The following is a 24,319-nucleotide window of genomic DNA, read 5'->3' as shown; positions in this document are numbered from 1 at the left end:
TGACTATTGTTTTGTTTTGTTGTATTATTTTTCAATTCTACTCCTTCCTTTCTTTAGTTGATTTAATATTCCTACTTGCCACATGGTCACAAATACAAACTTTGTTCAATAATAGGATAAGTCATAAATATAATGTTCAAAGGGGCAAATTTTTTTTTAAGTTGAATTTTCACAATTTTGCTATACGAACTCTTATTATTACAATCTCTAATTATATACTAATCTCTATTTTTAAATAAGTGCAACTGTTTGATTTTTACTTTGCCAACACACAACTTTGACCATTAATATATCTGATTATGTATTTGTAAAAGTTATAAACAATTGATATTATGAAAATATTCATTAAACAGATCCAGCAACATTTTATATGATCATTTTTCTTTGTATATATCAATAAAAGCGTACTATCAAAATAAATTGTATAAATAGTGCAAAAGTCAAAGTGTTACACATGATTATATTTTTTTTCCAGTATGGACGTATTCCATTCACCTTATTTCTAATCCTTTACTCCAGATAAGGTAATAAGTCTAATCAGTTCCATTAAGTAAAAATAAGATTTCACACTAAACAACAAACAAAACAACAACTAAGCCTTATTCCCAAGGTGAAGATTTCACACTCTCAAAAAATAATGTCTATTAAATTTTTACAAGGTCTAACAAGTTCAGATCAGTTTAAACAAGTTCATATAAACAAAATAAGTTAAATAAAACCTAAACTTTTTAATTTTTGATCTTTCTAAATAAATTCATTTCTTTTTTTCTTTTTTTGCATTAAAAATGTATTGGCCTAATAGGCTAATAATTATGACTTATGATTGAGGTATTGTGAATAATAGGTCACAAATTTGTATTTCCCCTCCTATTTTTTATACTTTATACCGTTTTCGTAGCTCATTCGAATAAATTTTTTGTTTTGGCAGATTTGGGTCATTTTCTAAATAGTTATGCTTATGGATATATCTTTGAAATAGTTAAACATTAACAAAATCTCAAAAATAAAAAAGAAATCCATATGCTGTAGCCCAAATCACACAGAAAAAAAAAGTGTGGTGTTGCTTGTTTGGCAATAACAATGGCAGCACTCAACATCATCTTCAGTCTGAAAATCCCTCCAAAAACTTTCATTTCTCTTCCAAAACCTCATCTCCTCTCTTCTTCTTCTTCTTCATTTTCTCTCTCATCCCCATCTCATCCTCCTCATATTGTATGTTTTCACACAACTTTTTTTTCTAAAAAAAATGGTTTCTTTTTCTCTTCTTAACATTCTTTCTTTTTCATTGATTTAACAGGAACTTAGAAATTTACAAGCATCTGATAATAACAAAAATGGGTCTTTATTATCCAATTTTGCAAACCCAATTGCTTCAGCAAGTTTGCTTCTTTTGCTCTCTGCTTCACTTTGCTTCTCTAACCCTGCTCTTGCATTCAAGGTATAATTTTTTTTCTACTTTTTTTTGCCCTTAATTTTAATTTTTTTTATTTAATTTATTTTGTGAAAATTAGTGGATAATGTGGAATTAAATTAAAAAGGGTGGAGGACCATATGGGCAAGGAGTAACAAGAGGTCAAGATTTATCTGGGAAGGATTTTAGTGGAAAAACCTTAATTAAGCAAGACTTTAAAACGGTAACATTTCTTCTTATTATCTTTGTTTTAATGGGTGATTTTTTTTTTTTTTGGTAAATTTTTTGTTGTTGTTTTGATCATAATAATAATGGGTTATTTGGATTATTAATGTTGATGCAGTCAATATTGCGAATGGCTAATTTTAAGGGAGCTAAATTGTTGGGTGCTAGCTTCTTTGATGCTGATTTAACAGGTTTTTCTATTACATTGTTTGCTCAATTTAGCAAATTTGTTAATCGAAATCCTTAATTGAGTTGGCTAATTTTGTTATAATCTATGTTAATTGAAGCAGGATGTTGTTGTTTCTTGTTGTAATCAAAAATAGTTCTTTGAGATTGTTGTAGACTTGTGTAGTATATACTGTATCATCATAAGACATAGAGTTTGTAAATTGCAGGACTCTATCTAGGATATGAAAGTTAATTGCTTATTAAGTAAGAATCCACTAAAATGATTATAATAGAGTTGTATCCTAATGTAAACCATTAGGGTGATGTTATGGGTTAATAATCATGAAACTTGTGACATTTAGCAAATTTTGGTAGATGGGACTTGGTGAATTTTTACATTTGGAGATCAAATGCTTATCATTTCCATAGGGAGAATGGCGAAACTGAGTAAATAATTTAGGGTTCAAGATTAAATCCATTGACGATATCAGCTGTCGCTAGAGAGTTTTGCCACAGGGCAATCAATGTCTTAGGTGTTATGGGGAACAATATGTTCTCTTTCAGTCTCCTAAGTGGCAACTTCAGAAGATCGCGTGAACTTTTTTTTTTTTTTTTGTGTGAGAGTGAACGTAGAAAACTAGCTAACTGGATTACGGAATGTGTATTGGATGCCCAACATGGGAAATAGTAGCTCATGGGAGATTAGATGTGCCAAATAGTAAGAATGGCTTTAAAACCGCTTCAATGGATAAGATATTACTTAATACTGCTTGTGAGTTGTATTTCCTAGTTCTAGTCTTCATGAGAAATGCAATTGGTTGCAGCGTTACACTTACACTTAATATTTGACAATCTACCTCTTGAAATCTTGCACCTCATACAAAATTCATCACATGTAAATGTCAAGCTGTAACCATGTAAGAGCTTATGGAAAGTTTTGGGTGTAAGTTGGCCCTGTTTCGAGGGATTTTACATAACCCCGAGGTATGTAATTCATATCAGGAAGAGCATTCTTGGGTTGCCCACCATGTCCATTATAATTGTATACAATGGGGTTCACAATGTTACTCATGTCTTCATCTATATATTACATAATTTCTATTTGATTGCTGCTAAGAGAGATCTCTATGAAGTATTTTGCTGTTAGACATAGAAACTTAAGTTTATGTGAAATTTGTGTATTTTGGTGTGATTCAGGGGCTGATCTTTCGGATGCTGATCTCAGAGGGGCAGACTTTTCCCTGGCAAATGTTACGAAGGTAAATCGTGGTCGAATTGTTGAATTAAAGACATTTTGGATTTGAGAAATAGAATCAGACACAGGTTTATGCCTTTCCTAAGTTTCAAGGGATTCCTAATATACAGTTTTGATATGTAAATAGTTGTGGGTCACAATAGCATTTCTAAAATCTTGTGGGGATGTCACCCAAGACCAGGGATCGAATCCCTTCTACATTAACTGAGCTTAGTCGCTCTCTAACACCAAAATCAGAACAACAATAGCCTTTTCTGTTATTTTGGGAAATAGCAATGTACATTTCAGGGATATTGCAGGAAAATTGGGTGGTAGTTTATAAATGCATAGAATAGATTAACCCCCTCCCCGCAAACTTTCCTCAATTTTAGTCATAATGCCACCGTATCTGTAAATCAAAGTTGTAAATTAGGAAAGTCGGCATTTTCTAAGAAATTATTTTGGACTACTATTGATCTGCTGGCCTAGCTGTTGTGGATTTTACTTGTGATAACTCGATAGTTTTGTTATAACGGATGTGAGAGAGAAACAAATTATGAATGCAAAAAGCGATAAAAACAGACACCAGATTTACGTGGTTCACCAATTTGGCTACATCCACGGCAGAGAGAGAGAATATTTTATTATGAGAAGAAACCAGATTACAGAGAGAAGAACCGAGTTTTTCGTAGTGTAAAAGATAGGTTAAAATAACCTATTTATACAAAACAGCAAAAAACACGTTTTCCGCGTTATTTCCCGATCCGCCCGACCCCCCGGGCGAAATCGGCCCGACCGGGCGGTCCCCAGCTCTCCTAAACGTATATGCGCGCCCGACCGGGCAAGACCTGCCCGATCGGGCCAAACAACGCTTCTCCAAACTTGCTCCCGCGCCCGACCGGGCGAGGTTCGCCCGACCGCCCGAGCGAGACGCAGTTTTGCGTCTCTTGTGCATTTCGTCGAACACTTCTTGAGCACCACAATTCAAGGCATATTCTTACAAATCTCCACCTTGACTTGAATTCTCTCATAATCACCAGAAAACCAGATGCATTGATCACAACGCCCAGAATCTCTCAAACACCAGATTTGTCCCAAAAGACAACCAGACCAGATTAGTCCCTAAGGACTCCAGAATTGCCCCAAGAGGACAACTAACAATCACGAATATTAAGTAAGTCTAAGCAATGTTGGAACTTACTCTGCGGAACCGGCTTGGTGAACATATCAGCAGGATTATCAGCAGTTCCTACCTTCTTCACCTTAATCCTTGTCTCACTCCTCAGAAAATGATATCTGACATCAATATGCTTAGTCCTCTCATGATGGACTTGATCCTTTGCTAGACATATTGCACTTAAACTGTCACAGAACACAGTTGCTTGATCATGATGTAGACCAAATCACTGATTAACCCCTTTAACCAGATCCCTCCTTAGCTGCTTCTGTCAAGGCCATGTACTCTGCCTCAGTAGTAGACAAAGTTACAGTAGGTTGTAAAGTTGCTTTCCAACTCACCACAGAACCACCAAGAGTAAACACATATCCAGTCATAGACCTTCTACCATCTACATCTCCAGCTCCAGCATAATCAGAATATCCTGCAACTAAGCAAGCCATATCACCTCCATAAATGAGACCAATATCTGACTTACCTCTAAGGTACCGAAAGATCCTCTTGACTGCCTGCCAATGCTCCTTACCAGGATCACCCATGAACCTACTAACCACACTGACTGCATGTGCAAGATCCGACCTAGTGCAAACCATAGCATACATCAGACTCCGTACTGCACTAGCATACGAAACCCGACTCATGTACTCCTCCTCAGCCGACTTAGGTGCAAAAGCCACAGACAAATGACTATTCGAAGCACTTGGAGTATCTATAGGTTTTGCTGTTGACATGCCAAACCTTGACAATATCTTCTCAATATAACCCTTCTGTGACAAGAAAAGTTTCTTCTGAGTCCTATCCCTATAAATTTCCATCCCCAAAATCTTCCTTGCTGCACCCAAATCCTTCATTTCAAATTCAGCACTAAGAAGTTCCTTCAATTTCTGAACATCTGACTTGTTCCTGGCAGCTATCAACATATCATCCACATATAGCACTAAGTAGATAAAGACCCATCTGTCAGCTTGTTATGATACACACAACAATCATATGAGCTCCTGTTGTAGCCTAGCTTCATCATATAGCTATCAAACTTCTTGTACCATTGCCTTGGAGACTGCTTTAGCCCATATAAGGACTTCTTCAACTTGCAAACACTGTTTTCTTTTCCTGGAACCTAAAACCATCTGGTTGAGCCATATATATCTCCTCCTCCAACTCTCCATGTAAGAAAGCTGTTTTTACATCTAGCTGCTCAAGCTCAAAATCCTGATGTGCAACTATCGCTAGTAGCCCCTGATGGAAGTATGTCTGACTACAGGCGAAAAAATCTCATTATAGTCTACACCCTCCCTTTGTGTGAACCCTCTTGCAACCAGTCGAGCCTTATACTTGACCCCTTCTTCAGATGTCATCCCCTCCTTTTTCTTGAAAACCCATTTACAAGTAACAATTTTCTCCCTAAGGCTTAGACACAAGCTCCCAAGTCTCGTTCTTATGAAGTGACTCCATCTCTTCCCCCATTGCAGCAAGCCAATGGGTAGACTCCGTACATGTAACGCTTCCCTATAGGTTGATGGCTCATAGACATCCACCTCTTCAGCAACCTGCAGTGCATAAGCTACCATATCTTCAAACCCATATCTAGTTGGAGGTTTACCAAAATTTGTCCTTATAGGACGTTCCCGTGCCAGGCTAGGCGCCTCCTCACTAGGCGTCGAAGATGATGGTTCTTCAGAACCAATGTGTGATCATCACTCTCATCATGAGTGTCTTGCTGCTCCACCTGTTTATCAACACTACTACTATCTGACACTTCAATGGACATCACATAGGATTAAACATAGAATTTTCATCAAAGACTACATTTCTACTAAGTATAACCCTTTTTCAGACGGAGACCAATTCTATAACCCTTAACTCCATCCCATAACCCACAAACACTCCCTTTTAGCCCTTGGTTCTAGTTTTCCTTCATTCAATGATAGTAGACATTACAACCAAAAACTCGCAAATCTGAGTAATCTGCAGGCTTACCTGACCACATCTCATATGGTGTTTTGAGATTGATCCCAGAATGAGGTCCACGATTTATCAAATAACATGCTGTATTGACAGCTTCTCCCCAGAACTTCTAGTCATACCAGCATTAGAGAGCATGCACCGAGCTCTCTCCAGAAGTGTCTGATTCATCCTTTCTGCTACACCATTCTGCTGTGGTGTATCTCTGACAGTGTGATGCCTAGCAATCCCTTCATTTTACAGAACTCATTGAACTCAGACAAACAAAATTCCAGACCATTATCAGTTCGTAGCCTTTTGATCTTCTTCCCAGTTTGATTTTCCACTAATGCCTTCCACTGCTTAAATTTTGAAAGCTTCACCTTTTGACTTCAAATAATCAACCAAGTCATTCTTGAATAATCATCTATGAAAGAAACAAAATACTGTGACCTGCCAAAGACTCCACGCGTGAAGGACCCCAACAATCAGAGTGGATATAATCCAGAGTACCTTTTGTTCTATGAATGCCCTTAGGAAACTTGCTACGATGTAATTTCCAAAACACAATGCTCACAAAACTCCAGGTTTGTGACCTTATGGCCACACAGAAGATCTGCCTTGGAGAGGATTTGCATTCCTCTCTCACTCATATGACCAAGTCTCATGTGCCATAGCTTGGTCATATCCTCCTTCTGAACCTCAGACGATGCAATAGAAGCTGAACCTGAGATAGTAGAACCCTGCAGAGATACAAAGTACCACGCTTGACCCCCTTCAAAACCTCCTTTGAACCCTTGCAGACATACACAATTCCACCACTCCCTCTGAAACTGAAACCCTTACTGTCTAGTAGACTAAGTCATCTGTGGAACATGCTTAACATTTTTCAAAGTATAGATAATATCATCATGAGTCCGGATCTTGATAGAGCCTATTCCAACTATCTTACAGACTGCACTGTTAGCCATCGAAATATTTCCCCCATCTACCTGCTCATAAGTAGTAAACCACTCCCTATGAGGACTCATATGATATGACGCTCCAGAATCAAGAACCCACACATCACTATATGTTTTCTCATTTGCCACTAGAGCAAGGTCATCCTCAGAATTCGAATTTTCTGCTGCAACAGCAGCAGAACCAGACCCAGATTTGTTCTCCTGATGCTTCTTTTTAGGACATTCCTTCTTCCAATGCCCCTTTTCCTTACAGTAGTTACAGATATCATTAGGTTTAGGACCCCCTTTAGAATTTCCAGGTTTCTTAAAATTCTTTTTACCATGTCCTTTACCACCACTACTACTGGCCACTAACCCAGAAGACTGACTTTCTGTACTACTACCAGATGCCTTATGGCGCAATTCCCTAGTATGCAAAGATGATCTAACTTCTTCTAGGGACACAAAATCTTTACCAACAATGAAAGATTGCACAAAATTTTCATACGATATAGGTAAAAAAACAAGCAGAATTAAAGCGGCATCCTCATCCTCCACCTTCACATCAATATTACGCAATTCTAATAAATTGTATTTAATTGATCAAGATGATCTCTAAGAGGCATACCTTCCTGCATTCGCAGACTGAACAGACGTTGCTTCAAAAGCAACTTGTTGGTTAGAGATTTTGTCATGTACAAACTCTCTAATTTCAACCACAGACCAGATGCGGTTTCCTCCTCCGCGACTTCAGTGATTATGTCATCTGCCAGACACAACATAATCGTTGAATGAGCTTTCTCCTCCAGAGGCCATCTCAGCGGTGACTAAATCCGTTGCTTTCTTTGCCAACGGTGCCCACAATCCCTGTTGCTTCAGTAACGCCCGCATCTTGATCTGCCACAGACTAAAACTATTCCTCCCAGTAAATTTATCGATTTTGACATTCACTCCAGACATCTTTCTCACACAGATCGAACACCAAAGCTCTGATACCAGTTTGTTATAACGGATGTGAGAGAAAAACAAATTATGAATGCAAAAAGCGATAAAAACAGACACCAGATTTACGTGGTTCACCAATTTGGCTACATCCACGAGAGAGAGAGAGAGAATATTTTATTATGAGAAGAAATCAGATTACAGAGAGAAGAACAGAGTTTTTCGTAGTGTAAAAGACAGGTTAAAATAACCTATTTATACAAAACAGCAAAAAATGCGTTTTCCGCGTTATTTCCCGATCCGCCCGACCCCCCGGGCGAAATCCGCCCGACCGGGCGGTCCCCAGCTCTCCTAAACGTATATGCGCGCCTGACCGGGCGAGACCTGCCCGACCGGGCGAAACAACGCTTCTCCAAACTTGCTCCCGCGCCCGACCGGGCGAGGTTCGCCCGACCGCCCGGGCGAGACGCAGTTTTGCGTCTCTTGTGCATTTCGTCGAACACTTCTTGAGCACCACAATTCAAGGCATATTCTTACAAGTTTTATTGCAGACCATAACCCATAGCAACACCTGATAAAGGTCTTGAATTAATAAAGAGTCTTATTTTGGATGTTCAAAATACTTTTGCTCTTTTAGTTATCTTCTGTTTGGTTTTGATGATTATTTTCTCTACTGTTAATTTTTTTTTCTGTCCCATTTATCAGGTAAATTTAACCAATGCTAATTTGGAAGGTGCTACAGCGACTGGCAATACATCATTTAGAGGATCAGTCATCACAGGAGCAGGTTCATACAGTTAATGCCTTTACTTTAATTCTATGCTTTATTTGGAAGACACTCATTATTGTCACCAAACAGATTTTACTGATGTGCCTTTGAGAGAAGATCAAAGGGAATATCTTTGCAAAGTTGCTGATGGGTAAGATAGTTTTTTTTTACCAATTCAGTAACTTTTTAGCATAATTCATTATGTCGGTCGAGAATTTCTGAAACTTATCTTAATTTTCAGGGTAAATCCAACAACAGGAAATGATACACGAGAAACACTTCTTTGCAACTAAGTTTGTGGTACGTTCATTTGTTTGTGGCATTTCTGTATAGCATGGATCATAGATATGACCTCTGGCACTACTAATCACACAAACTTCTGTAATTTGAATATATACAGTTGCTAAACATTTCTGGGTATATCCTGCATTTCATGGTGTATCCGTGTATGTATTCCATTTCACTTTCATTTTTGATTGGTTTTATACTTTGTATTATAAATCTTCCTGAACTAATGCTGATTTTTACTAGGACCGTTTAGTAGGGTGGTCAAAATGACCCACACCATAGGCCCCAAATAATTGAAGTAATTGAGCTTGAGAGCCAAATAAATTATAAGATTCAAGTTTGGTTCGGGGAGGGATCATGAACGTATTGAAATGAATGGAAATATAATCTAATTTCATTAAATGATTTATTAGATAATCGAGAACAAAAGATATAAATCTACGCTTGTTGAAGGTAAAGTTTAGATATAGAACAATTCCTTTTATCGTGTATCCCCGATTGATGAAACCTCATATACTATGCTTCAGTTATAGATTTTAGTATTTTGCGAAAGGTTACACCTTTGTGTTTCGTTTAAAACCGTGCATGAGACTTTCATTTTGCATGGCTCCTAAGTGATAAAAGAAAGAAGATGAGTTCCAAAGTGGAGGGCCCTGACACTTGTACATAGTTTCAACACAGTCCAAAACCAATTAGTTTATCGATTTCTTTTTTAAATCGTATCATTTTTTACTTTTGTGTGCCCGGTTGTTAGCATTAGCACAAATCCGCCATCTTTTTAGACCGCAAGAAAATAGACACAAGAAATCAAGTAAAGAAAAATAGCCTACAAAGCTTTTGATTGTATTATATCAGGAGCTCAGAAACTGCGTTCGTTTACCGCACTATTACACTGTAAAGAATCTGCGAAAATAGAACGGACTAAGAAATCTATTTTAAAGGTTCAGTGCCTTTCCATATTTATATAATGGATCCTTAATTCAGAAAATATGAAAAACTAAAGCATTTATTCCGGGGCAAAATGCCTAAAGCTAGTGAAGTAGCCGAGCTCAGTTGTTCATGCCAGTGGCATTCTTGACAGCTTCAGCAGCATCTCCTGCCTTAGCCTTCATCTGTGAACCAGCCTGCATGCATTTTTTTGGTATGTTATTCTTTTGGAAGTCATTTATAATAATGATGATTTTTTAGAGGAAAAAAAATGTCAAGCCAAAACCTCTTGGACTGATTCCTTAGCAGCCTGAAGCATGTCTCCGGCCCTCTCTGTCATCTGGCCGGTCTTTTCCTGTGGTTGGAGGGGAAGCAAGAAATCAGGGTTATAGAAAATTTCTAAATTAGATCTGATAAATTTTATGTACTTTGCAAGCTTAAATGATATCCGTGTTAGATTTTGACATTGTATGGAACACATAATCTCAACCCACATTAGATATACTCACTTTGTCTCAAATATACAGAAAATTGCCTATGCTATTTTTTAAATATTACATATTTTTATTATATGTAAAACCCTTTTTTATTTACTTTTTGAACACAATTAAAGATTATAAGGAAGTGTGAAATCTATGGAGGCGAAAACGCAGCATTCAATTGAAGAATAATTACCTCGGCTTGTGCCTTGGTCTCACCAGCTTTGTAGCTTGCACTCTGTGTGTTATTCATTTTTGGATATTAATGAATGTAGTGTAAAGGTAAAAGAAATTGAGTATGCAAGAGATTAATCACAAAGAAAATACTCTCAAATTCAATTGTTTGTTGATGTTAATGAACAATGTGCTTGTGTTATTTATAGTGTTTGGAACTCTGCTATGAACTTGACATGTGTTTTGTTATCCGACAATTAATATTAACCATGTTTTTTCTTTACTCCACAATTTGTGGAGATTTTGACTCATTCTGTTTTTGTTTTTTTTGCCTTAGAATTTTGTGGTTTGCACTTACTCTAAACATATTGTAAGGTAATTGCATCCTTCTCTATCTCCCTTCCTCTTGTTGTAGAAAAAACAAGTCTTTTGATGATCTTCCCCCACTGATTTCGATCAATTTGTTTTTATTATCGCTTCGATTCTATGTTTTATATGAAAGAGAAGATTTTAGTGATATGCCTTTGAGAGAAGATCAAAATGAATATCTTTGCATAGTTGCTGATGAGTGAGATAGATTTTATCAATCCAGTAAATGATACTTTTAGTTCATCTCCCTGTAGTCCAGACTTTTAATATTATCTTGATCTTCCCAGTAAATCTATTTGTTTGTTGCAGTTCTTTGTGGAAATTAGTTTACTTTTCGGAGTAGATTTATTTATTTGTATGGTTTAGCACGATGACTTGTGTCGGAGGAGAGTCTAACCATATATAAGCCCTCCACACTTGTATAGTTATATGTTAGTCATCTTCCTTGTGTGTCTTTTCCAAACACTCCTCTCGTGTGAGCCTATCTTAATGGCCTGAGACACGAGGCTATCCGTTCTGCTGAACTTCGTATTCCACACAGATCTCTAAATCCTCTCTGTCTTGCATTTTTCGCCTTTTTAGGATTGCTAATGGTAATTGGCTCCATACTTATATGTTAATCATCCTCCATCTTTTTCAATGTGAGACAAACTTACATGTGGATTTTTCTTGACGAAATCCTCGTGTATGATTTAGAACTGGCAGTTGGCACTACTAAGTTGAAGAAAGTCCTAAATCTCCGTAATCTAAATATATTCATAGTTGCTGAACACCTAAACCATTCTAGGTCCATTCTGCATTTCATGGTCTATAATTTTCTTTCACACTCATATTTGCATGAATTGTATAGTATGATCATAAACTCCTATGATTTTACTAATCATAAGGCTCCCAATAATGTCAAGATGAATTAGGATAGGTTTCCGTCTATCTTTTGATTCGGGAAGTTGGCATCAATTATACTTTACGGAATAATTTTGTTTTAGATTTTCTTGTTTTCATATAGATCAAGCAAAAGAGAAAGCGCCTATAAAGCTTTTGATTTCATTGATTAGAAAGGGAAACAAGCTACAGAAACTGCAAATTTTTACAGCTTTTACACGATTTAGACATTAAAGATTGGAAATAAGAACAGACTAAAACAACTTATGCAATTTTTTCGAAAGCGAGTTGGTGTAGCTAGGTTCATTTGTTCATGCCAGTGGCCTTCTTGACAGCTTCAGTAGCTTCACCTGCCTTAGTCTTCACCTGTTCACCAGCCTGTATTACATTTTATGATCTGTTATTTTCTTGATGATAAAATTCATAGTAATGATGAATGATTAGTCAATAATAATCATCATAATTGAATAAAAACGAAGCCGAACCCCGATTACTGATTCCTTAGCAGATTGAAACATGCTTCCGGCCTTGTCTGTCACCGTGCCGGCTGTGTTCTGTGGTTGGAGGAAGATAAGAAGTCAGTAATATTGTGGCGAAGCAATGATAATAATTTATGAAAGTATATTATTTATGTAAACTTAGTAAAATTCAAAGTCAGTCGATATTCTAAAGTGACTAGTATATAAAACCATATACTTACTCCGTGCGAATTTTTATCATACACCCAAGGCTTTTTTAAAAACTTCCAAAGGAGTATAGTCACATAATAAGTAGAGTTGAGAATGAGCAAAAAAATAGTCGGGTGGAGAACAGACTAGGGATGGCAATGAGTCGGATTTGGACCGGATTATGCATAATCTAATTTCAACCCTACAAGAAGTCGGATTTTAAATTCGACTCCGGCCCGACTTAAAATCCGACTCTAAGTTCGATCCCCGACTTAAAATTCGAACATTCAATTCCGAACCCGATCAACCTTATATTTCCTCCCATTTTTTATAATAGAATAGTGTTCTGTAATACAATAATCTAATCATCATAATTTATTTTAATATTCTTGACTAGTAAAGGAGCAATAACCAATTTTTTGACAGAACAAGAAACCGGCAATGTCTCTTTAATTTCAATATAGTGCAAATCATCTAAATATTACCATTACTCTTAACAATCAATTTTTCAGTGGGAAAATTCTATACAATACAATTGGCTGAAAGTCGAAGTCAAGTTATATATAGATTATATTAACATAAATAAGAGAAAAGGATTGATTGACCAAAAGTTGGAGTCAGATTTGGATGTTGGATTATTTTATGAGATCCGACTCTGACCCTCCTCCGGGCTTCGAGTCGGACTTTTTTAAACAGAGTCGGAATTGTATTATTTTTTGTCGAAGTCGATTCGGATTTTTTCCTTCGGGTCCAGACTGGGTTGTCATCCCTAGGATTTACCATACACATGGCACACTTGGGTGTATAATGGATGCACTTTATACTCCATCTCACATTATATTAATCCACTTTTCATTTTGAATTGTCTTTGATTATATTACTCACTTATTTTGCACATAAACATTAAAAAAACATATAATTCACTTTTTCCCACTTTTATAACTTAAGTATGTGTGAAATCTACAAGAAGAAGGTAGCAACATTTATAGAATAATGAGTAATAACCTGGGCTTGATCCTTGGCGTCACCAACTTTGTCACTTGCACTCTTGGAGTTATCCATCTTTGAATATTAATGAATATAGTGTAAAAGTAGAAGAATTTTATATATGCAGGAGATTAATGACAAAGAAAATGCTCTTAAATTCAATTGTTGATGTTAATGAACAAACTCACTTGTGCTATTTATAATGTTTGGAAATAAACTATGTACTTTTCATGTGTTTTGCTACTCGACAAATAATATATTGGCCATGTCTTTCTCTAGTCCACAAATTTGACTCATTTGTTTTTTTTCCTGTTGTTTTTGTGGTTTGCATGTTCTCTACGGAATTTCATCCCCTCAAAAAGAAATAAAAATATGACGTTGTATTCTTATGGTTCTCTTCTTACCTCTCACTGGCTTTACCGACATGCATATAGTTATCAATAATAAATGTTGCTAACGCAACCCCTGTAATTCTCACATAATATCTCCATTCGTAAAATATCTTGAATTTGTCTTGTAAGAAACCGTCTACTTTTAAATTAAAATTAGATAATGATAAATGCAATATTAAAAATAGAATTAGCATGATGGTAATTAGGTTAATTTCTTTCGGTGACTAATTTAATCTATTTAGTGATTAGGTCTATTTTTATATTAAAATTTAGTTGTTTTTTAATAGTTTTTGAAATATCTTATATCCTTTTCTCTTTCTCCTCTCACCTTCTATAATAGTTCTTTTTGGCAATACTAACTGATAATAATACGTTAACTGAAATTGATAAGATAAAGTTGAAACTGATAAGGTTATTAAACTAATAAAATATCTAATTAGCTTTACTAATTTGGCAAAATTAGTTGATAAATTTTTTGACAAAATTAGTTGATAATTTTTTGACAAAATTAGTTGCCATCAAAATTTTAAAAAGATTTTTCAAAATTTCAATTACCTGATTTTCAAAAGGTCAAAATTTTATTTTAGGTACTACTCAAATACTACTAATCATTCTAGCATCTGAAATTTATTAACATTTTATTATTTAAGGTAACTAAAATACTTGAGAATATGTATACTACACTTGGGTGTACCATGCTCATGGTACACCTAAGATTATTTTCTCCAAATGAGCAAAATGAACAAATGAGCAAACATTTCCACTCATTTAAGAAAAGGAGCAAACACTTTTATTACAAAATGAGCAAATGAGTAAATGAACAAAATGTCCATATGAGCAAATTTGGTATCAAATGAGCACCTGAAGTTCTAATTTATTATAAAAATACCCCTGGATGTATCATGTTTATGGTACACATGAGTGTACCATGAGTGAACTCACCCCTCCCCATACATAGCCAATAGATAAAGCAATGAAAGGATAGATTTTCTTTCTTGAAACAAATATCACATTAATCAGATGTGAAAATGAATTGGACAATAATTTCCAAATAAACTTGGAAACATGTATGTTGTTACTGTCCCAAAGTTCTTCAGGTTCATCCCAAGTTTATGTATGCAAATTGAACAAATCAATACATACTACTTCTATACTGTAAGTACTCAACGAAATAATTAGGAATAATTCGTATGAATTGGATAAAACAATTATACAAGAAAATCATAGTAATCAGAAATTAGTTCCCTCATTTCGATGGGCTGCTTACACATTAGGGAGAAAAAAATGAAAAGGGAAGACGGGGAAAAGAAAAGGAAAATAACTCCTTTTCTATTCTCAGGGAAATTAACTTTCATGCACAAAAATGAACAAATAAAAACAACGAAATCTTTTTTTTTTCTAGCGTATATCTTCCTCCAGCCAACACTTTATTAACATATTGTGAACTACTTTATTACATGGTGATATTAATGAAGACGAAACAAAAAGATACACCTTAATTCTACATAATTTCACAAACGACATTGTACTACCTTTGTTTTTTTAGTTGCAACAATAAGACATTTTCTACTCACACTTTATGTCTAATCGTTGCAACTAAAAAAAACAGAGGTAGTATGTGACAAAAACGTGGAAAACAAAACTCTTATCCAAATGGATAACCGAAAAAAAGACTAACCTTCTATCTCTAATGAATAAGTTACCCACCAAGTCGATGTAGCATTCTCGAAGAATATATCTTACTAACTTTACATGAAGTAGCTCTAAATTCTCTTTAAGGAAAACTATGCCCTGAATGTCGAGCAATGACCTCCAACGTCAGGTAAACCCTATGACAAGATAAATCATTTTCTTCTCATGCTTTCTCTTCAATTTATTACTGTCAGAGTTAAAGATATGTTCAAGACGTAGTGCGGTCTGGTGATTGTAATCATCCGTAAGGATACTTTAGGGTGACCCTTTTCTTGGGAGCTAGCCTAATTGTTTCTATCCTTTATATATATAAAAAAAAAGTGCGGTCTGGTGGTGAGAGGCTGAGAGCAAAATACATCAAATAGTTCATCTCTGGGGATATCATCTCCATTCGGAGTAGTTTTCACGTCTTTAATCAAAGAGGATATATCCTGTAAAAATACACAAAAAAAAACAACCTTGCACACTTAATACTGCACCAACGATTAACATATTTTTTTTAAAATAATAATAATAATAATACACTCGGAACATAATTATTTTCGTTACACAATTGCTTAAAGACCTTCGCAATTTCCATACTCTCCCCCTCTAAACAATCTAAGTAAACACATACCAACAAATCAATTACATCCATATTTTAGGGAATACGAAATTATTCTACAAACCCTATTCTACTAAGCACAAGTATTTATAGATTGAGGGAGTAAAGATTAGGTAAGAAAAAACTGCTAGCTAACCTTTACATAGTAATGGTCTCCCTCGGTTTACAGCTTCTAATCTGTATTCGCATGTTACCGTTCCGAGTCTGGCTTTCTCTAATGTTGCAGCACTCCCTTCGCGATGCCTGTTCATGCAATCACATCAAACCTGTTAATACTCAAACCACGGTGGGTGATGAACTAGTGATTGCGAAACAAAATTTCACTTTAAAAAAGAAAAGGCAAACATAAAAACGTCTATATTTACTTGCTACATTTTATGAACCAACAAACAGTAATTGACGAGCAGGAAATGTAGGAAGTAAATTTTATGCGAAAGGAAATGTAGCAAGTAAGCTAGACAGAGGGAATAGTACATATAGACTGGTCCTGTTTTTGAAGTTGCTCATTAGCAATTTCACGGTTGCATAGTACAGAAATTTTCCAAATCTTTTGGTCTGAAATGAAGTAACAAGTGTATTTAACCAAGAGCAAAGAGTCGAGGACCAAAAACTAACCAGGATATTAACAACTTTACTATGTATATAACAGATGATTGATTCATTTATAGTATATTCCACAATAATACTCAATCAAGAGCTCTTTTTCTTGTAACTTATGGATAAAAGAGTGAGGAATCAAACCTTCATCCACTTCTGAGGGTCCGTTTTGGTAGCAGATACAGTAATATTCTCCACTAAAACTGCATCCTTGTAAGCTTCTTGCATACATTCTTTACCATCGGCGGCAGCAGCCCTCATGTAAGTACTTATAGTTTTACCATCACCAGTCTCCTTAACTTGGTCCAGGTAATAGATGATGGGCCTCTCGCAAGGATCATCCCTCATAGGACGGGTATTGAACACAAAAGGCCCCTCACTACCGCTACGCCAGGTGCGAAATGTCTGCAAAGGCATACCGAGGACTTTGGATGAGATGAGGGACGGATATAACTGCACGGTGTAGCCCCAAGATAAGGATACCGACCATTTACGGCTGTGATCGTAGCAGATACTTTGCTGGATGGTGAGGCCCGGGTCAACGTGGTATGCACGCAACAGTCTTCTCAAGGAGTCCAACTGATTTTCACCTGGAAACAATGGCTGCGCACCAACAAGATGGTGGAGGGACACCAAGGGAGCCACAGGATGTGCAGCTAGGAAACCATAGGGGTCTCCTCTAATGTCAAGCTGAAGATAGAAAAGAAAACAAATCAAGATTAGCACAAGTTAAAATATATCCACTAACCAACAACAGCGTAAAACTCAAGCATCTTATATGCATCAGTTAGGGTTGCAAATTGCAATGCCATCTAAAAATGAAAAAAGAGTCTCTTTTTCTTCTTGATCTTTTACACTCTTCTTTTGACAATTCCAAGTGATTGTTTTTATGATTTTGCATAGGTCCCGTACTCACATCCAAACCTAGTATGTCATATATTCTTATCCAATGTCAGGGTCTCTCAACCCCCCCCCCCTTCACCTACAGTGATCCTTAGGTCTAGCATATCAACAAATGTAGTTAGCTAACTTTCCCATCATCCAATCAATAACAGAACTAAATTATCGTCTTGGAAGGATATAACCTATTATAATTAAGGATATAACATGAATTTACAAAAAAAAAAATACCTTTAGGGCATGCTTGGATTCGAGGTAATGGATTAGGAGACTAATAAAAGTCAAACCACCTTAATAAAAGGAAAATGAAGGTGAGTTCAGGTGGTTGCAAAGGGATGAAGTAGTTTTGTTGTGATGAGAGGGGAGGGAGAAAGAAGCTATTACCCCTAAATGAGGATAACAATTATCCTAAGGGGATAGTAGGTTACTATTACTTCCACCATGAAGGTAAAAATTTCCCCCTACATTCCCTTTTCTTCCTACCAACACTAGTTTTCGCCTTCATAGTCACCTCTAACCATCTTTATTTTCCTTAGTTTGAATTTTATTACCCCCTTAATGCAATACCCTCAATCCAAGCATGTCTCTAACGACCCGTTTGGTAATGGTGGGAATGGTAATGCATTATAGTGTAAATTTGTAGTAGAAATCCAATATCGCTATTTCATCTCAAGATATCAATTTTCTTCCTAAAATCTCATTATTCTCCATTACCACTTGGTGAGGTGGTATTGGATGATGGTAATGAAAATTTATAAAGGGAAACCCATATTTTGTGATAAAGTTTCATTCCCATGGTCATTGACATGAGAACTTTACAAATTCACACTAAATTTCATTACCATTATCACTATTTATGATCACAAACCAAACAGGCCGTAATAGTACATGTGTTATTAGTGACTACTACAATCCTAACCTCACCAATGTATTCATGTAAAAGAATTCAAGCACTATATTGAATTTTAACACATAAAGCAAATATAAACCATTGGAATTGGACAAAAAAATAAAGCAATGTTGAACTGTAGCACACATCTCCTTGTACCATGTTTCACAAAAAAAGAACTTCCTATTTCCTTTTTCATTGAAGAACATGTTTTATACCAAATATTTGACTATTTAGAAAGTAATTCAAGTATTCAAACTTGTTCAACATCATGGCTTGTTTATTTCTTATAAGAACAAACACAAAAGGTGGAAAAAGAAAAAAAAAAAGTTAAAAATCAATCCCCTTCCTAAATCCACCAAATCCGGAGCATTTTAATCCTAAACTTTCAAAAGTTCAAAACCATACTAGAAGTACTAAATTAAAAGCACTTGAGCAGGTCCACATGAAACTTAACAGTTTTACACGCATACTAGATAACAGTTAACAAGGTGTTATACATATATTAGACAGGTAATTAATGTACTAACACCTTCACATAAAACAAAAACAAGTACTAAACACCTAAAAGCAACAAAAGTTTGTCACACATACTCACATGAAATCATGAATTAGCAGCACCGTCCAAAGATGATGGATCATTAAAGTAAATACTAGTACTATAGAAGTGGGGTTAGGTACTTAGGTAGTTAGGTGTCTCTTGAAATACACATACACATAATAAACTTGACTCACAAGCACCAAGGGTTAACCTAACTTGTTGAGCTTGTGACACCAAGGCATGTTGTATGTTGTACTCTTGCTATGTTGCAAAAGAAAGAAAAAAAAAACAGATCAACCATAGAGAGTTCTTTAAAATTTGCACTCTTAGGAAATTGTAAGAAAATATAGCTCTATAAGTTCATATTAGAAGAAATCACAATGAATTCGATTATAGTAATAATGTGGTTGGATGAATGGAGTTAATGGAGTAATTTTTTAAATTTTCTTTTTTCGATAATTTATCGAACCAAGCAGGCTCAGCTCTAAAGAAAGAAATCCCAACCCATAAGGAAACTTTCAGAAACTGAAAACTAAGGATTCATACCCAGAAGCATAAATCTACACAGACACCCCAAATATGGAGTTGATGAGAATCAAACTCCCGACCATGAGGTTAGGAGGTGGGAGCTCCAACCATTGGGCTCCCACATAATTCTCAAGTTAATGGAGTAAGTGGAATCCATAAAAGGAAGCATACAAGGGCAAAATAAGAAATAAAATTTAAAAAGTGAGTGGTAGGAGTTAGTGGGGGAAGTGTGACTGCAACATTTGTGGGTAAAACAATACAAATGTAGGCCAACAAAGGAAATATTACAAAAGCAATAATGTCAAAATGAAACGTAGAGACCACCTGGCCCTGTTCTATTATACTTATTTTTAGTTCAGTTTAATTTCGTTCCAACTGTTTTATTTCGTTTAGTTACTCTTTACATTTCAATTTTTTAAGAAAATGTTTTACATCCTATCAAATCGAGCCTACATCAAATCGAGCCTAAATCAAACACAATAAAAGAGAGAGTAGGGAGAATAAAATAGAGGCGCCCCAACGTGAAAGTTGGGACTCTAAAAAGGCCACATGTGATCTTGGACACTTGTCAATTGAAAAGATTGTCTGTCATACAGAATTTGGTAAACGACTTTGTCTTTAAGCTGGTTCGATGAGTCACTCTCCTAAGAGTTAAGACTTGTTCTATTTTAATAATGACAAGCACAAACCTAGTTTACTTTATTAAGTGCTTTAATTAAACATGATTATAAAAATTCAACCAAGAACTAAGTTCTTAAGACGTGCACTTTAGCGCTAAGCCCAGAAGTATGAAGTTACATAAATGGCCTTGGTCTGACATGCGGCACTTTCTTTAGACAAAGTCTTTGATAAAATACTTCTAAAAAAGAAAGAAAGAAACTGTCTTCCAAATTTTTTGAAGTATGTTTTCAGATCTCATATGACTTATGGGTTTTTCTCCTTACATTTGGAGGTTACTAAATATTTAATAGAGTATCATTGCCTTAATTTCAGGGTTCTATTTCTGTAGTCTGATTTGTCAGCTTATTATGCAGTTTACACATTTAGATGTTTACAGACTTAAGATACATCAACTCGTCACACAAGAAGTGAATGTGATCTAACTTAGTTGGTTAAGTTTTGTAAAAGTGATATCCGAGATTTGAAATCGGATCTAGAAAATGATGCAGTACTACAAGTGTAGGGAAATGTTCAAAATCTTTGAACCCCTTTTTGAAAGTATCACTTGTTGAAGAAACTTTGAAAAACCAGCTTTTTATCAATAAGGTCGAGTAAATGCATATAAGAAAACACTACTTGTATTACTATAAATCTCTTTTGATGAACACATACTAGTTAGATTTCAATAATTAAATGTACTTCATCATAATACCCCACGTGTAATAATATGGTTAAAGCTTGACAATGGAACAAAAGAAAGGAAAAATTAACATATACTACCTCCGTTCTTTTTTAGTTGCAACGTTTGACAAATTGCACTATTCATGTTCTCTTATTTGACCACATTTATTGATTTATATGTTAAACAAAATATAGTCATGTGGGGTCTTGTTTGATTCATTTCGATATAAGCTTTCATAATATCAAATTTTTATAATTTTTACTTACATACAATTAGAGATAAAACGATTTAAAATTGTACATTGACAAGCGTGAAAGTCAAAACGTTGCAACTAAATAAAAACAGAGGTAGTATAACGAGTATGAGACATAAAACAAACAAGAAACTTTATGAATAAAAAGATTATGACTAAACTATAAATGTCATTCACAAAATCACTCCAAAATGTGCCTAACATTTCAACTCCGACATCGTTAAATATAGTTTTGTGAATATAATTCATAATTGGCTCTCTTTCTTTTACATTTCCTTAGTTTAATCTATATTTGTATCAGTTCATCCATATTTGCTTCACTGCACATAACTATAAGCACATATTAGTGCATGAAATGGAGCATTACATAATCTTGAGAAATCTTCAATTTCTGGCTTCATAAAATTAAATGCACTCAATACCAAACTTAGACATGTTTTTCTTATCCATATGAGCCACAATGCAGTACAAAGTACAAAAAATGAAATGAGAATTCGAACCTGTAATCTATGTTCAAGCACCTCAATCTTAACCATTAGGCCAAGAGATCGTTGCTACCAAATTTAGACATGTAACATTACACTTACACATTAATCTTAACCACTAGGCCAAGAGATCGTTGCTACCAAATTTAAACATGTAGCATTACACTTACACACTTCACACATATGTTTCATGGAGTCACCAACACGTGGAACATTCCCCCACTAAACAGGAAAATTTTGTCACAACAATCCAAAACTCCGGTTCTTCACTTCTTTCTAGGCCAAACACACAGACTTCAATTTCACAACTAGAACTTCAATTTCACAACATCTCACAATTGACAATTCACTCACTTCTTCAATGATAACATTCACCTAGATTAGAGAGGGCAAAAAATACTCTCATGCTTGTTTTCTTCGACATAAAACAACTGAACGAATTGAACTGAAATGAATAGTGTAAGAATAAAAATATTGTTCAGAGTTGAACTGAAAATAAGCTCAGGAGAACAGACCCTCATTCACACTCTAATACACATGTTAGTCAAGATCATCATCTAAATTCGAATAAATTTCAACTTAAAACTCAAATTCAAATCTCACACATCACAATCTATACCTCATTTTTCCAATTCCAGTCACATTCAAGTCATATACAATTCTAAAATAAGCTAAAAATAGAAGCAATAACTAAACATTAATAACACCAATCAACACGAATTTCGACGAATATAAAAATAATTTACCTGATGGAAACCAGGTTCTTTAGTAAGTGGAACACCAAGTTCAGCAACACAAGCAGAAACTTTCTCATCAGACCCATAAAAATCATGATATCTTTTAATACACCCATCTAAAATCCTAACCATTTCACAAGCTAATCCATAACTTACTGCAAATCCACCACCACCAAACCCAGTTTCATACCCGTGCATCACATCTTGCTCCACACTTTCACTCGATCCTCCGATGTAATACATCTCACGATGATCATACTTCGACAAAACCCTAACTAAATTCTCCGGAAAAAACACAGTGTCATCATCACCCATCACAAACCACCTCACATTACTCAACCCCAACTCAAAGCTCTCCTTCAAAATCCGGGCCATCCGGTTCGAGTCCGAGTGTTTCCGGCCCGACCCGAGACCGAACCAGGCCCGGCTCGAGACCCGGTAAGGTGGGAAGGCGGGTTTGGGCCCGTTTCCGGGTGGGTCGTCGTCTAGGTAGACGTAGCCTCGGGTTAGGTTCGGGTCCCACCATAGCTGGGAGTAGGCCCGACGGGCTTCCCATGTCTTGGATGACCCGCCGAGCCCGAATACGATGTGGGTTAGTTGGGTCGGGCCTGGGTTCGGGTCTGAGAGGCTGTTGTTGTTGTTGTTGCAGGAGGAGGAAGGGATGAAGGAGGAGAGAGAAGAGAAGAGGTGAGTTGAGGAAGGAGGGTTTGAGGAGGAGAGAGCAGTTAAGATGAAGATGGAGAGGAAAAAGAGGAGAGAGAAAAGAAGAGTGAATTTGATTAAATTGAAGAGGTTGTTTTTTTCTTGGAATGAGGAGATTTTTGATGGGTTATTGTTATTGTGGTGATGATTGTTGTTGTTGTTGTTGTTGTTTTGGTTCATTTTTTTTTTGTGTGTGGGATGAAATTTGAGTTTCTGGGGAAGTTTTGGAGTTGCAGAAGACAGAAGTGGGGAGAAAGAAGAAGAAAAATGGATAATAATGGCGGTTTAAATTTGATGAGGGAGGTTTGGGATTTTAAGTGAAAGGATGCTAAGTTTGGAGTTAAAAAAAGGGTTGGAAAGCTGAGATTTGTATCAAATTTGGTCGTTGGTGGAAGTGGAAGTCAACTAATAAAGCTTGAAATTTTGTTTTGTTTCAATCATAACATGGAAAATCTTGAAGTATTTAGGAGAGTTGATCTTGAGATTAATGAGGGTGGGTGTTAAACAATGATGTGAGTGATAATTGGCTTGCCTTCTCATTAATCATACTAGCTTTTTAAGCATGCGGTCGTAAATTTTTTATTGTGATATTTCATAATATCGAGTAATTATTTATACATGCATGCAACATATGTAGCGATAACTCATTATTATAGTTTAAGTTGATAGTTTTTTCAATGAATGTTATATTTTGTTCAACTTATTAGAAGTTATTTTTAGCAAAAATAAGTTAAAATCAGTTCAGATAGCTTCATATAAGCAAAAATAAGACTATATACACGCGATGCATGTGATAGTATATTAATATTAACATCAAAAAGTGTTTAAAAACTATCTTAAGAGTATAATATTTATGTTGAATATTGATGAGTGTTATAATTTTTTATTTGCATTGCTCTAGTGTAAAGAGTGTAACGCCCCGAAAATTCATAACCTTAATAAAACACAATTATTCATACTTAGCAGCGGAAAAATGGAACTTAAGCCTGTGGGATATGGCCCACTAATACAATGCAACCTTAAATAGTCCTTGATAACTATACATAAATACTCGACCCAAATAATAATAATTTCT

At 35.6% G+C, this 24,319-nt stretch overlaps 2 protein-coding genes across 5 annotated transcripts; one reads left to right on the top strand and one right to left on the bottom strand.

Moving 5' to 3' along the window:
- Positions 1–981: 981 nt before the first annotated feature.
- Positions 982–12,276, top strand: LOC104904561 (thylakoid lumenal 15 kDa protein 1, chloroplastic). 3 transcript variants are annotated; one of them, XM_010692859.4, is made up of 9 exons: positions 982–1,212; positions 1,298–1,438; positions 1,539–1,634; positions 1,755–1,827; positions 3,002–3,063; positions 8,745–8,826; positions 8,899–8,959; positions 9,050–9,108; positions 11,014–12,276. In XM_010692859.4, the coding sequence occupies exons 1-8, from the start codon at positions 1,081–1,083 to the stop codon at positions 9,099–9,101; spliced, it is 699 nt and encodes a 232-aa protein (XP_010691161.1). In that variant the 5' UTR covers positions 982–1,080; the 3' UTR covers positions 9,102–9,108; positions 11,014–12,276. The 3 variants fall into 3 exon arrangements, with proteins under 3 accessions (XP_010691161.1, XP_010691153.1, XP_010691144.1); XM_010692851.4 differs by lacking the exon at positions 11,014–12,276 and adding an exon at positions 9,209–9,277; XM_010692842.4 differs by lacking the exon at positions 11,014–12,276 and having other exon boundaries at positions 9,050–9,277.
- Positions 12,060–23,745, bottom strand: LOC104904586 (hypothetical protein). Of its 2 annotated transcripts, XR_008968353.1 has the most exons (6): positions 22,552–23,745; positions 17,012–17,557; positions 16,407–16,513; positions 13,601–16,097; positions 12,413–12,481; positions 12,060–12,305 (listed from the first exon to the last, which is right to left on the bottom strand). XR_008968353.1 is itself a non-coding variant. In XM_048639583.2 (3 exons), exons 1-3 carry the CDS (start codon positions 23,422–23,424, stop codon positions 16,409–16,411), a joined length of 1,524 nt encoding a protein of 507 aa, XP_048495540.1. In that variant the 5' UTR covers positions 23,425–23,744; the 3' UTR covers positions 16,138–16,408. The 2 variants fall into 2 exon arrangements, 1 of the variants encoding a protein (XP_048495540.1); XM_048639583.2 differs by lacking the exons at positions 12,060–12,305; positions 12,413–12,481; positions 13,601–16,097 and having other exon boundaries at positions 16,138–16,513; positions 22,552–23,744.
- Positions 23,746–24,319: the final 574 nt, after the last annotated feature.

Source organism: Beta vulgaris, chromosome 2 (assembly GCF_026745355.1).
Source record: "Beta vulgaris subsp. vulgaris cultivar EL10 chromosome 2, EL10.2, whole genome shotgun sequence".
In the NCBI taxonomy this organism is placed as follows: Eukaryota; Viridiplantae; Streptophyta; class Magnoliopsida; order Caryophyllales; family Amaranthaceae; genus Beta; species Beta vulgaris.
The sequence above is the reverse complement of the archived record's forward strand: the minus strand, read 5'-3'. Positions and strand labels throughout refer to the sequence as shown.

Excerpts from the sequence above, each read along its gene's own strand:
- LOC104904561 (XM_010692859.4), top strand. The coding sequence starts at position 1,081 with ATGGCAGCACTCAACATCATCTTCAGTCTGAAAATCCCTCCAAAAACT. Across the intron at positions 3,064-8,744 it reads CCCTGGCAAATGTTACGAAG|GTAAATTTAACCAATGCTAA; the intron begins GTAAATCGTGGT and ends CCCATTTATCAG. Across the intron at positions 8,960-9,049 it reads CTTTGCAAAGTTGCTGATGG|GGTAAATCCAACAACAGGAA; the intron begins GTAAGATAGTTT and ends CTTAATTTTCAG.
- LOC104904586 (XM_048639583.2), bottom strand. The coding sequence starts at position 23,424 with ATGAACCAAAACAACAACAACAACAACAACAATCATCACCACAATAAC. Across the intron at positions 17,558-22,551 it reads AAGAACCTGGTTTCCATCAG|CTTGACATTAGAGGAGACCC; the intron begins GTAAATTATTTT and ends TTCTATCTTCAG. Across the intron at positions 16,514-17,011 it reads ACCCTCAGAAGTGGATGAAG|GCATCGCGAAGGGAGTGCTG; the intron begins GTTTGATTCCTC and ends TTGCATGAACAG.